This window comes from Ambystoma mexicanum, chromosome 1p (genome assembly GCF_040938575.1).
Source record: "Ambystoma mexicanum isolate Mex_15411 chromosome 1p, UKY_AmexF1_1, whole genome shotgun sequence".
Taxonomy (NCBI): Eukaryota; Metazoa; Chordata; class Amphibia; order Caudata; family Ambystomatidae; genus Ambystoma; species Ambystoma mexicanum.
Window position 1 is genome coordinate 495775348 of NC_090921.1, and position 13965 is coordinate 495789312.

Here is a 13965-nt window from a genome sequence, read left to right on the forward strand (position 1 = left end):
TGGGCATTCAAAGGTCCTATGATGGCTACATTTATGGTGTCTTGTGTTTTAGGCCCATGGAATTTTAACCTAATTTGCATTTAGATATAATTGTTTTAATTTTTAATATCATACCCTGCCTTATGTGTCAGATGCTGACCATCAGGTCTAGGGCCTTCCACCAATGCTAGGGTTTGAACTCTAACATTTTGAACTAGCACTACACCTCTCCTAAAAGTGACTCTGGGGTACTTACCTGCCCCTGAACATGTTCCTGAATCCTGTATGGGTTCAGTGAGCTCTGGATGAAGTTTCACAATTCTCGTGCTTACCTGTGATTTGAAATGCATTTTAAAATCATTCTATTATGGTATTTCATATATGGAAAACCTTTTCCTGGGGATAGCTGCTGCTTTCCCAGGCAAAGAAGTGGTTTGTGTGTGAGCCTGGATGTGGGGGCTGGGAAAGTCTGGTCCCAGTACGCATACAGGTGCCTGAATGACTGTTGCTGGACAGATGTTGTGGCTGTCCCTGATTGGATATCCACTGCCAGTTTGAATGGTGCAGATCCTTCCCATTGGTGGACCTGGGGAAGCTTCCAGTCCCGATCTAGGATAAAAGGAGGACTCCTGCAACCATTCTTCAGATCATTGTTGGAACCAAGTACTGGAAACATTGTAACTGCAACTGGTAACAATGTGTATATTTTTTTGCAAAATGTATGAGGAAGGAAACTTACTGTAATGTTAATTGATTCTTGGAAGTGTGTGTGTCTGTCTGTCTCAGCCAGCCAGCCCGCCCTCCAAGGGGGCTGCGACTGTCTAGTGCCAGAAAGTGTGCTGCGTGAAACCAGTAGTTGCCCCTGATTGTCCAACTTCTGGCTGTTTGAATGGTGCAGATACTTACCATTGGTGGGCCTCGAACCTGCTTCCCGCTGCAGCCTTGGACAAGAGGAGATCTCCTGCAGCCTTTCTTCAGATCTATGTTGGAGCCAGGATTCCTCCAAAGTGGAGCAGCAGGAGGACAACTTCTGCAGTTGAACTGCATCCTCTCCAGTGATTGGGCCAGTGAAGCCCTGCTCCTCTGTCAGCTCTCCGAAGACCTTGTCATTGCTTAGACCCTTGGACTAGTCGTGCCAACTAGTCTCAACCCCTGGTCGAGGTTGTATGCTCCCTCAAAAGTGTCCCAGGACTGCCAGGTGGATTGACCAGCACCCTCCTGGGCTACCTTGCTGTCGCTGTTCCGTTGTGAACCTCAGAGCTGTATGTTAGGGAGAATTCTCTGTTAAGGCTAATTTCCCAAACCTATTGAGTCCCCCAGCAGCTTTGCTGGATTTTTGGGGTTTATTTTTTTCTCCTGCTAAGAGTGAGACTCTTTTTTTCCCACTCTTGTGCATGATTTGAGAATGTCCAAGCCAAAAGAAAAAATGTGAAAGGTATCATTGGTGTCTTTTGTCAGACAAGGTAGGAACTTATCCATCATTTTATGAATATAGCTTCTTTCGCCGCAAATGGGGTGATCTCACAAAATACTTGGTTCAATTTCCATCTGCCAGTGCAAGAAAAATATATCTCCGCTTTAGGTTAAATCAATTTCATACCTATGAAAGAACCAAATTGTGGAATCGCTGCCAAGGTATCATAGGTTCTGGTCTATGTCGCTGTTGCAATTCTATCCAAGCCATAGAAACCTTGAAACATCTAGTGATCTATTGTAACTCATTTAAGGTACCACGAGAATTAATATTCAGACTGAATCCAAGTATTCAAACTTACAATGTCACAGAGTCACTGTGGAAACGATGTATGGGGGGGGTTACAGTCTCCATATGTCCTTAAAACTAATAGAATTGTTAATAATTATCAAAGTGAAACTAGCAGATGTGATGTTAAACAAATTCTTGGAGCTGTGTATGAACATGGTTTTGGTTGCCAAAAAAGTGATGTTATTTTTACAAAGATAATGAAATCATAGGTTCTTGTAATGATACGGATTTAGTTTTGTTAATAATTTTATGTTGCTTTGTATGTTTTTATTGATGTTTTATTGTATTATTGTATTTTGCTTAATTATGTTTAATATTGTAATTTGTTATTTGTAAAGGTTTTTTTAAACCATAAACAATAAAAAATAAATCTAACAAGAAAAATGCAAACCATCCAGAATGGAGCGGTTAGGGCAGTTAATGGTATGAGCCGATACTCTAAGATCTCTACTGAGAGGAGGAATCTTCACTGGCTCCCAGTTGGACAAAGAATTACATTTAAAGGTGCAGTGTTAGTCTTCAAATGTATATCAGGTACCGCGCCAAAATAGCTCTCTGAAAAATAAAGAAAGCACCCTTCAGGAGAAACCTGCGCTCAAACAACATCCAGGACCTATTCCAACCCCGTCAACATTTAAAAAGAGTTGACAGTACCAATTTTAATTCTGGGCTCCTAAGATCTGGCACTCACTTCCTCTTTCTGTAAAATGCTGCAGATCTATTATCACATTCAAAAACCAGCTCAAGACTTGGCTGTTTGACGAAGGAACAGATTAGCTCTCTACCCTATCCGTCTATTGCTTGGAAATCTATCTTTCTATCAGTTTTCCTTTGTTCCTGTCTGTTTCGTTCGTCCTTGTGAGCTCTTTGAGGCCTTTGGGCGATTTAGCGCTATACAAAAACAAATATAGATAGAAAGAAAAAGGGTTTGGGAATAAAACACAGGTTACACAAATATTCTCAAGCAGGTAAGTACTTTTAAACCCCCAATGCAAAGTAAATTAACCTTTTCCTGGAGGAAAGGTATACACACAAAGTCAGAGGTAGAAGAGTTTTTCAGGGAGCCAGTCAATGTCAATTGGACAAAATTCTAGGTGAACTGAAGCACTTCTTATAGGTAAGTAAAAGTCTTGCACAGTGTTTTAGAAGTCTTTGTAGAAATAAAGAATCACAGAAGGGCCACAACCTGGGAGGCATTTGAGTGGTAAAGCTGCAAGCAACTCTGCATAAGCAACCAAGACAAGTCACAACTGAGAACAAGCAAGGCTTCACAACAAGAGGTAAATCCTATTATGTTTACAGTAACTTTGGTTAGAAGAAATCATTCCAGATGGCTTCTGTTCCTGTACAGCTCTGCAGATCCTGTTGTTCCGGGGCCTCATTCGTGGGGACAAGAGGGAGGACGTCTGGGGACTCTTTCACTGCAATGGGAAGGTCGGCCGCAGCAATGGGCAAATTTCAATTCTGCAGCACTTTGCGGTTTCAGCTCCTCGCGTCTATAGCAAATAGCAACACTGCGGTTCTCGGATACCACTTAAGAATTTCCTTGCATCTGGAGTTCAGCCCTCTGTTGAGCTGGCTCAGGCTTGGTCAGTCCTGCTTCATGGAAGTCCGGAGGATCTTTCTGGCGCTTGGGTCCGACTTAAAAGCGATGCACTCGATCTGGTGTTCCTCTCCCTGGCACTTCAGTTCCAGCAGCAGCAGCGGAAGTACAGCCAGCTCCTAGAGGATGTCCAGACGAGTTCATTTTGGGATTGATTGGTCCCACCAACCCAAGGGGAGAAGTCTTCCTTGCAGGGCTTCTCTAGACGAGGCGAATTCAGAGCTTCAGCACAGCAGCAGGGCTTCACCGGGCAAACCAACAGTCCAGGAGTTGCAGCAGGCGTCTCTTCCAAGTTCTTCTTCGGATTCCTTCGTCCAGTGGTTGGCCTTCCAAGCCAAAAAGCCTCGCCTTTTATACAGGTTTCTCCCATTCATTCCAGCTTAGCTGTCAATCACACATCAGGGTGTCTGTCCTACAAGGACAGCCAGCCGACCAATCACATTTGGGTGCCTTACTGTAACCAAGGAGATTGGGTACATGAAGCTTCGGGCATCTCTCTCACTTCCTACCCCTGCCAAACATGCTGGAGCCATAGGTGGGCTTCACTCGTGAATCCCGCCAAAGACAAAACTAACGAAGAGACCAAACCTGGTTTGGAGCGCAGAGTAAATCTCAAGAAGGACCTTTCCAATAAGAAATGGCTAAAAAACAAGACCGGGGCCATTTTAACAAAATGGGCACCCATGGGTGCCTTACTGCAGCTGCAAAAGCAGCCCACGGTAAAAACACACAATGGTAGTAAAAAGTAAACCACTGCCACCAGCCATTAATTGTAGAAAGGGGAACATACAAATGTTACATGAGAAACTAGACAAAGGGGATACTAAGTAACCCCTACAGCCCCCTTATTGTAATATAGTGTGTGCTGCGTCTGGAAAGTTAAAAATGTAAACTATGAGAAGGTATTTAAACTTTTGCGAATTCTAAGAGACCTCCCTGTGCCACTGCTCTGAAGGTGCTGTGTGTCACAATGTAAATATGATGCCTATGGAGTTTATCAGACTCCAAAGTCAAAAGAAGCACAGAAAACTCATAGAATTAAAAGTACAAAGTCCCAAAGTTCAGCAAAAAGAGCTGGGGGTCTCTAAGGTGGGAGGAATTTAGCACTAAACTGAACATTCTCCCTAACACTGCTGCATCAACCTTGGATGTGGGTTGCCACTTTCATTCTCTGCACTTTGTTCCCTGGATCACCAATTTGACAACTCACTTGGTCATTTGCTCCACCTAAGCATGAGGATGACTTGTGCTGCCTCTTGTTTGACAATGCTTTTTCACCATAACGGCAATAACAGCAAGCTTTCTTTTTATGTGTATTGTGACGAATACAGGAAATTGCTCCCTTCTTCCCAAGGTGCCCACCCCCTTTGGGACTAGGGAAGTGATCCTGCTATGCTTAACACCCCTACCCCACCCTCCTTGGAGGATAAGTCGTCCCCAAATAGGTTTCTATTCTCCCTTATCTGATAAGTCCTATATTTGTTGGTTATATGGAGATTAAAGTGGACAATAGTATTCAAGCTCCTTTAGACATTGCTGCTTTGATTTCTGATCCCTTTATGAGAACAACGTTGTCCGACTCCCAGAAACAGGATGTTGTCCAATCTCACTACAGCCAAGATTTTAAAGGATTTATGGAGCAACCGAAAGAGATAGGAAAGCAGCAGAAAGGAACGTTCCACTGAATGGCGGGGTCTAGAGATCTCCCCACGCAGAAGATGTGCAGAACAAAAGAGCTCCACAATCCGTGTAATGCTGCTATCCCCTACACAGAGCCCAGCCAGGGGTAGACGACCGCGCCTGAAGAGGGGAACAGGCCACGCCCCAAAAGTACCCACAACCGACGCTGCTGAAAACCCATTGAGAAGTGACGGGACAAGCCGAAACCAACGAAGGGAAGAGGAAGGCCAAGAAGGAACCTGTTCCATGTCCGTCATAGAGACCGCCTCCCGGGAGGAACACTGCTGCAGCAACCAAGTCACGTGGTTATTTCAGAAAACCCAGCGGAGAGGATTGAAAGAGTCCCAAGCGGGGAAGAGAGAAAGAACCCCAATCCAGAGCAAGAGAGAAATACCCAAAGCCAGGGAAGGAAAGAAAGTGCCCCAAGAGGGGAAAGAGAGGAAGAACCACAAGAGGGGGGAGAGAGAAAATGCCCCAAGCCAGGAGAAGAGAGACATAACCCTAGGCCGGAGAGAGAGAGAGAGAGAGAGAGAGAGATAGAGAGAGAGAGAGAGAAAGTGCCCCAAGCCAGGGGAGGAGAAAAAGAGCTCCAAAGCGTAGTCGGAGACAAAGTACCCCAAGCAGGGGTAGAAGGCAGAGGCCCCAAGAAGAGGTTAGAAATACTACAACCCAAGAAGGGATAAGAAATGCTATACCCCACGTGGGGGTGAGCATCACCATAGCCGATTGTAGAGCACAGGGAAGCAAAGCCGAAGACTAGGAGAAAAGTACAAAGCTGAAACTTGGAACTATAAACCCAAGCACGTGGCTTGTAAGACAGCGGAGTCAACATTGTTTTCAGAAGGAACTTTGAACTATGTAGCTTGAAGACAATTGGGCGGGGTCAGTAACAAGCCATGGTTCTATATGAATGAGAAGAAATCTCTTCAGACTTGTTTTGATAGAATGTGTTACTCTTTTCTTGTTAGTTAGTGGTAGGTACAGACTTACATTTGATTAGGCTTATTACCGAGGACTGATTTTCACTGTAAGACATCCTGATCTGATGTAGATTACAGCTAAGATGTCCTTAGACGCAGGGAAAATATAGGCCCTGTTTACTGTGTTATAAAGAAACCTAGAGCATCATTACCTCTTGTCTGCACCCTGGGTTTAACTTGCCACAGTATCCTGCTGGTTAAAAGTGGAGTTTATCATCGTTCTATGATCCTGAAGTACTTTGTAAATATTTCTGGACTTTGGACAAGTCTCTACCCCTGTTGTCTCTATTGTCTCAACTAACTTATATGTCAATTACTGCATTACCGTTTTTGCTGATGTTTTTCTAACTATACTGTGGAGATAACCCTTTATTGTATGTTGTTAAATGCTACCCTGTACATTCTTCTTACTGCTGCTCCCCTTTTTCCCCGACTTGCTTACCTTGTGCAGAGATGGGCAATATACCATGGAGGCTTGCAATAAAGGTGTGGATTGGTCTTCCTGAACCCTAACTTACGGTTGAGGAAAATCCTTCTAATACCAAGTCCACTAATAACTGTAAATTAAAAGGGCAAGCAGTGTGAAGGCAGAGCATAAGTGAGGAGGAAATATGTGCAGGTGATGGCAGGCATTTGGCAGCTTCATTTAGAGTACTGCATAAGTGTGCCCCGTATTGGAGACTGTCCCGTATGTATGGAGTAAAAGCAACTATGCATTTGAACAAAGGTCACTATGGTAACTTCACCCACATTTGTACTACCCTATGTTGTATGTAAGAAACACTTTATTTCAGTCTGCAGAGTTACTATTGGAAAACAGCACACTTGGGTTTCTGATTTCACCATTTCTGCCCCACAGGCTGCTCCCCATACTACATCCCACCTGAGATTTTCCATTTTCGATCCCAGTCTGAGGTGGAGCTCTATGGGATGGTGTACAAACCTCACAACACTGTTCCGGGTAGAAAGCACCCCACTGTGCTTTTTGTGTATGGAGGACCGCAGGTATGACCAATTATTTTGCTACTCTCTAGCTCATGCTCGCTCTTTCAAGTTCTGTTTTGAGGGCAGGATTGGAGTTGTTTAGCAGGTTTGACAGCTAATGTATTGTCCCCGTTCTTACCCCACCCTCCTTTATATTCCTTCTTTAATTCTTTCTCCTTAACTTTGTTCATGTATTCCTCTACCTGCAGTCTGACCTCCATTTCTGTCAGTAGTTTTTCTCCTGACCCATTCTCTTCATGCCTTGTCTCTTTATGTCCATGCCCTTTCTATTTCCCTTTTCACCTCCATCCAACTTCACCATCATCTGTAATCTGCAGGCGAACATTAACCTTCTTCGTGAAATTAAGTACAATTTGTGCATTCACATTTTCTGCTTTTAGCTTAAAGTTTGAGGGCAAGGGTGTCTTTGTTAAAGGTCTGGTTGTGAACTGTCGATTATTACAAGTAACCGGGAAGGCTCCTGAAAGGCTGTTGTTGCCTCCACCTGTTTAGGCTCTCTTATTTGTCCCACTGCCCACACCAAGCACCTTTCACCTCAAATCTTTGCTTCTTGAAAAATGTCAAGCCTTTTGTTTTGCCTACACATGTAGTATGCCACGCGTGATTTTCCACAGTACAAAGTGATCCTCGACACTTGCTCTACTTTTGGCTTATCCTTGTAAGGGAGTTTTACAGAACTCCACCTTAGGTAGGAATTTAGAAGACTCACACTTGGGACACAGTGCTCCAACTCTTAGTATGGGCCTGAACCACACACATTTTGTTGGTAGCAGTGGCTGAGCAGCCAGGCTTATCTTAAGAGGGATGAAGGACTGTAGGCAGTACAAAGAACTTAGAGTATACAGATAGACCAAAGAAACACAAACACACTAAAGATTATATACAATTAAAGGTTTATTTGATATATACACTAAGGTACAGATGATTCTTCAGAAAGGTGTAAGTACTATAACACACAATGAGTAAAGAAAAACCAATGCAATATTCACAGTAAATAGAACACTTTTGTATACTTTGAGAATGGCATTATGCAATTCAAAAGGTAAGTAAAATACTTTTGTAATAACTGTTCCAGGTATCTCAACACGCTTTGTGGTAGGAAGGGTCTTCGGATCCAAAGTCCAGGTATGGGAACATTCTCAGAAAAGGCTTAAAGTGTGTGTGTGTGTGCGCGTGTGTATTTGGTCATGATTATTAATTCGGTGGGCTGGTTAGGCTCCAGTAAGCAACCCAAGAGGTCAGACATGTGGATGGGTGCTGAGGGAGGTCACGAAAGAACGCTAGTGCAAGAGACTTGATGTGTGCCCATCTAGACTGAAAATTATCATAGCTTGTCGATGTATTTAAATGGCAAAGGTGTTGAGGCAAGTCTAGTGTACGTTGAAGCAGTTACGTGTCGAGCTAGACCGAATTTGGCATAGTCGCAGCTGCATTCTAAAGTGTGTGGATGGGTAGCGATGCCTGCGGCAGAGGTCCACCGAAGTGGTGCGTTTATACATACCTTAAGATCAGACTGAGCTTATTGTTAATTTTGCTGTGTCATCTGATCGTTTGTGGGGTAAAAGGAACCAGCTACCATCGTAGACTCTTCTAGGCACTATGGACAGGCTACCCTAAAGTTTTCCAGATGAAAAAGACTGACTGTCCCAGAACATCATCTAGGCGAGACAGGCGGGCTACCATAGGATGTAGGATAATCGGATTCTCTAAACGCAATAGACAGGTTACCTTTATAGTCTTAATCAATATCTTACAAGTTCTATAAACACTACCAACAGTAATCTACTAATGCAATATCAAGGATACCTGCATATAACCATCGTGCATTACAATGGCTAACTTAAGGATCTATAAGTGCAATGGAGGGTTACCAACATATATATTCACGCGTAGAGGGTGGGCTACCATTATAAGGCACAACACAAGATGTCCACTCCCAGATCCATCTAATGCCACACACTGCCCAATCTTCGAACCGTCCGACTAATGCAGTTCTTCTAAGTGCAATACAAGTGGGCAGTCTTCAGTGTTCTTAAAGTGCTATAGGTGTGCCACATTTACATAATGTCTTCTAGATGCAGTGCATGTGCCCTTCACGTTACTTTAAGAACAGTACTAGTGTTAGCTATCACAGTTCTTCTTGTGTAATGTTTGTCAATCTACCCAATTTCTTCTAAGTACAATACAGTTGTCGGCCCTCACAATTACATCTGGGTGCAACACAATTTCCAGCCTCCACAGTTCTTCAGGTACAACACATTTGCTAGACATACCCCAATTCTTCTACGTGCAATGCATAAGCTAACCCACCCAATTGCTTCCAAGTGTATAACAGGAGCTAACCTTTGCAGTTTTCTAAGAGCAATAAATGTGCTAACCTACAACAAATATCTAAGTGCCATATATGTGCTGACCTACAAATATCTACCAAGTGCAGGATATGTGCAAATCTTGACGGTTCTTCCGTGTGCAGTACATGTGCTAAACCTCACACTAATTCTATGTGCAATGCAAGTGTTAACTTGCACAAAATGCTCCAAGTGCAACACATGTTAACCTACATGAGCTACTCTTCTAAGTGCAATGCCAGGCTATCCACATATCTAGGTGCCAGCCCATGTCACTCCTCAACGGTATTGAAGACTAAAGGCGGTCTACATCAAGAATCTGTCAAGTCCAATACCAAGGCTGGGTGCAGTGGCAAGCTAGCCTGACAGATCTTTAAGCGCAGAGGATGTCTGGGGTAGGCAGGAAGTGAGGGAGGTGCGAGACACTCCCTGTGCTTAGTCCCCTAGAAGACCCAAATGCGCTCTGTGATGATTGGCTGGCTGACTGTCCGGCAAGGACAGCCACCCTGCTGGGTGAGTGACAGCTAGGCTGGAATGAAAGGGAGAGAACCTACTAAAAGGCGAGTCTTTTGGCTTGGAAGGCAGAGTCGACCACTGGACGAAGGAACCGAAGAAGAACTTGAAGAGGACACCTGCTGCAACTCTTGGACCGTTGGTTTGCCCGGTGAAGCCCTGCTGCAGTGCCGAAACGCCAAATTCGCATTGACCGAGAAGCCCCTGCAAGGACGTCTTCTCCCCTTGAGTTGGTGGGACAGTTCAACTCCAAAGTAAGCCACCTGGACATCCATCTCGGAGCTGGTTGAATTTCCACAGAGTTGCTGCTGGAAACCATAGAGCCAGGGAGAGGAACACTAGTTTGTGTGCGTTGCTTTTAAGTTGGCCAAGAGCCCCAGGAAGATCCTCCAGACTCCCAGAAAGCAGGACTGACCGGGACCCCAGATGCAAAGAAAGTCCATCTCGACAGCCAGGAACCACGGTGTTGCTATTTGCGGTAGACACGAGGAGCTGAAATACTGAACAGCCACTGAAAGTGAAGTTTGCTGGTTGCGAGTTTTGACTGTCCCAGTGCACTGCAGGAGTCCCCCAACGTCCTCCCTCTTGTCCCCACGACTGAGGTCCAGGAACAGTGGGATCTGCAGAGCTGCACAGGAACGTGAGTCATCTGCTGCATCTTTTCTTCATTTTAAAGGTACTGTACAAAGTCTAAGAGAACTTGCCTCTTACTGTAGAGTTGCTTGCATATTCTATTACTCATAAGTCTAACAGCTTGTGGCCCTACATTAATTATTCTTTTTCTTCAAAGACTTCTAAAACATTGTGCATTGACTTATCTACTTGCCTTCAAAGAAGTGTTTCAGCCTATCTAGACTCTTTGGCTTAGCCTATTTTAACTGAATGACTCTTATTGGGGGATCTGAAAGTATTTGCCTGCTTAAGAAATATTTGTGGTAACTTGTTTGCTCTAATAATATTTTCCTTTTTACTTGCTCTTACCTAATTCTGAATGTCAACAGTAATACATTAATGTCAACAGCACCCTAGCAATTGAAGTCACCTGTGGGTGTAGGTCTCTGCTGTATGCTATCCCAAATGGGCATTTACTGATTATGAACTAAGAGGTTGTGTAATTTTGAAGTATATTTGTGGTGTTTTACAGTGCTCCCCTCTGAAGAAGGAATACTTTAACTGACTGGTAAATTAATAATTGTTTTATCAAGAAACCCTGTGTGTAAGTGTTTGCTTGAATACTTGTCACTGTGAACCTCTGTGTAACTCCCCTACATCTCACATTGGCCCCTTTTGAGATAAGCCTGGCTACTCTTCCACACTACCAACCTGTGTAGTACAGACTTATACCAAAGGTTGGGTTACTACTGCCAGGAGTTCAGGGTTGTTGTAGTGCACCCTAAGGGTACTGCATACAATCTTGCCTAACAGACACTAATAACAGTTCTACCGTATTATCGGTACAACCGCGCACTCGCGTTAAGACAAAGATATGCTGTAATTGTGTTTAGTTAGCAAAACCACATAAGATAAAGTCTTTTAGGAAGAACAAGGTTGGTTAGACATACAGTAGCAGAGCTTAACGTTCTAGAAGCTGTTTCTTAGCAAACTAAAGCTTTTAAAGTCTGATCCCTAACTCTATGTAAAAATCAGTTTGTAGAGGGCATAAAGTCTTAAGAAGCAGCAGAACAGCAAAGGTTCCTGTGTATACGTTCAGTCTTTAGGACAAAATGCTAAAAGAGTTAACACAATGATGGAGACAATGTTAAAGGAGTCACTAAAGTGACTCAAGCCGGAACCTTGGGGTCAGAGAGTCGACACCCTGGACACCTCTTCACGCACTCCAACACTCTGAAGCGACTTCTTGGTTAAAGGTAAGCAATACCCTTTCACCCCACAGCACCTTAGTTTAGAAGAAATGTTCGTGGCTGGATTCTCCTCTTTGCAGCAGCAATGGACCCGGTCTCCTGATTCCTCGGTCTGGTGACGAAAGGAAGGACTCTGAATGGGATGTCTCAACAGCAGCCTTGAGGGATGGATTTCTTCGTCTTTTCTGGTCAGTCTGCCGTTTTGACACCTTTCTTACTGCACCAACAAAGGACGGTATTCGCCCAGTTGATTTTCTTAGATTCCTGGAATCCTGGTGAGGGGACGTGGATGAGTCGGACTGTGTCTCTTGAGGTTCACCTGGAGCTCAGCAAAGACTTGAACGGATTTGGCCTCATCAAGAGGTTGCACTACAAATGGGTCTGAGGGCTCCTGGTATTCACGGTCTGTAGCTCTGGAGAGGCACAGCACCTTGGAAGATGGCTAAGATTGCAGTTCGTTTCAGGGCTGGCTGGTCCCACCAGCCAAAGGGAAGGAGTTGTACTCTTCGGAGTTCCTCTGTCACATAGAAAACAGGGTCAGGACAGCCAGTGGTCGCTTCACAGTGATGCAAAAGGTCTGCAAGCGTCTCTGGTCGTCGTCGTCTTCGGTTACTTCAAGTTCCAATGGTCGACTTGCCTTTCACCTCAGGAACCTCCCCTTTTATTCAGTTTCAGCACACACACCTCTGCAATCTATCTCAGCAGTTAACAGAAAGGTGCGGGTGGCTGTCCAATCACGACAGCCAGCCCCCAAGTGGGCACTGGTTCCATCCAGGCAGACAAAGAGAAGGTGAGTGAATAATTCCTCCCCCACTTCCTGCCTGCCCAGACACACTGGAGCCTAGACAGGGACACCCAAGGTTCCCGCCAAAGGCAAAGCACACACGCAGACCTCCCCCTCGCAGAATGGTAGAAGGCTAACAAAAGACAACCATGCTAGAAATGGCGAAATGGTAGACTCTGTGCTTAACCAGCGGCTTGGAGACTTCGAAAATTGGCTGCTGTCACTTTAAGAAATCTATATCTTCACCTAGGTGGCGCGCCGAGCGGAGTCTGGCGTTGAGTCCAGTCACTCGCCAATCAATTGACGGCGACCAGCGGTGACTGTGACCAGGTGGAACTTAATATGGTGAAGAAACAGCTTCTTCGAGATAACATGGAACCGAAGGAGTCGGATGAAAGGACCCGAAATCTGAGAAGCTCGAGACAGCCGGTGGAATCGTGTGCAGTCGGAAGTATTGAGAGCAACACCACTGACTACAGGTGAATCTGTTAAAAGCTTTATGGGGAAGTCACCAGTGCCGCCTCCCTGTCCCACGCTAGGTCAGCTGTGCTCACCTGTCATCCTTCCTCAGGACTCTTACAGCTCTCCCCTACCGGGTCCGGGGCGGAGGTTCGCTCCTAAAATGTTGATAGCTGTAACTAGAGAAACCGAGGACAGTGAGAAAGCAGGAAATAATGACAACAAAAATATTGCACCACCGATTAAAACGATAAACCTCCAACTTACACACAATAATGTTTGAGATCCAAGTAAAAAGCACTCTTCGAACATAGAGCCAACTCCTCAGAACTGGCAAGACGGCATGGAGAAAACTCATTCTATTTCGCCCTTCACACAACCGGTGCACTCTGGTAAAAATACACGTCAATCCTTCCCCATACCAGAGCCCACAGAGCATGAGTTTTTGTCACAGTGGGACACGCCGGAGAATGGACCGGAAAAGAGGTGCAAATTTGCCTCCCATATTGTCGGCCAAGGTGCCACGCTAATAGAGTCCGTTAACCACTGTGTTCAAGTACGCTTAGAAGAGGGCACGCTTGAACTGGAGCCTAAACATTGTTACCCTATGGGCATTGAATCTTTTAACGACTTGAAATTACAAGGGGTAAAAACATTAAATCAAACACGCATTCCTCTAGAAGATACTGATAACATCAAGAAACATGTTCTTGTAAAAGAAAATGGAAATTGAAATGCCAGACTCAAGCGGTGAAGAAATCTACCCCCATGATGATACAAACTTGGGAGAATCAGAGTAAACATCTATACTTGCCACATAAAGCCTGCAAGTGGTGAGTTGGTGGCCACCACAGATCTGGTGGGGGAAATTACTGATGTAGAGTTGCTGGAGAACTCATTAGTATTGGAGGTTCCAATGGTTTAACTTGTACAAATTCTGAGGTTAGCCCCATCTAATAGCAGCCCACTTGGACAATCAGCACCTCA

The 13965-nt window shown here is 44.6% G+C and overlaps 1 protein-coding gene across 3 annotated transcripts in view; it reads left to right on the forward strand.

The window, feature by feature from the left end:
* Window positions 1–13965, forward strand: part of DPP9 (dipeptidyl peptidase 9) — a 1325370-nt gene that overhangs the window by 959974 nt on the left and 351431 nt on the right. For all 3 annotated transcript variants that reach the window (XM_069649353.1, XM_069649354.1, XM_069649355.1), the window contains one exon: window positions 6867–7012. In XM_069649353.1, coding sequence (XP_069505454.1) covers window positions 6867–7012 — 146 coding nt within the window. The remainder of the gene's footprint in view (window positions 1–6866; window positions 7013–13965) is intronic.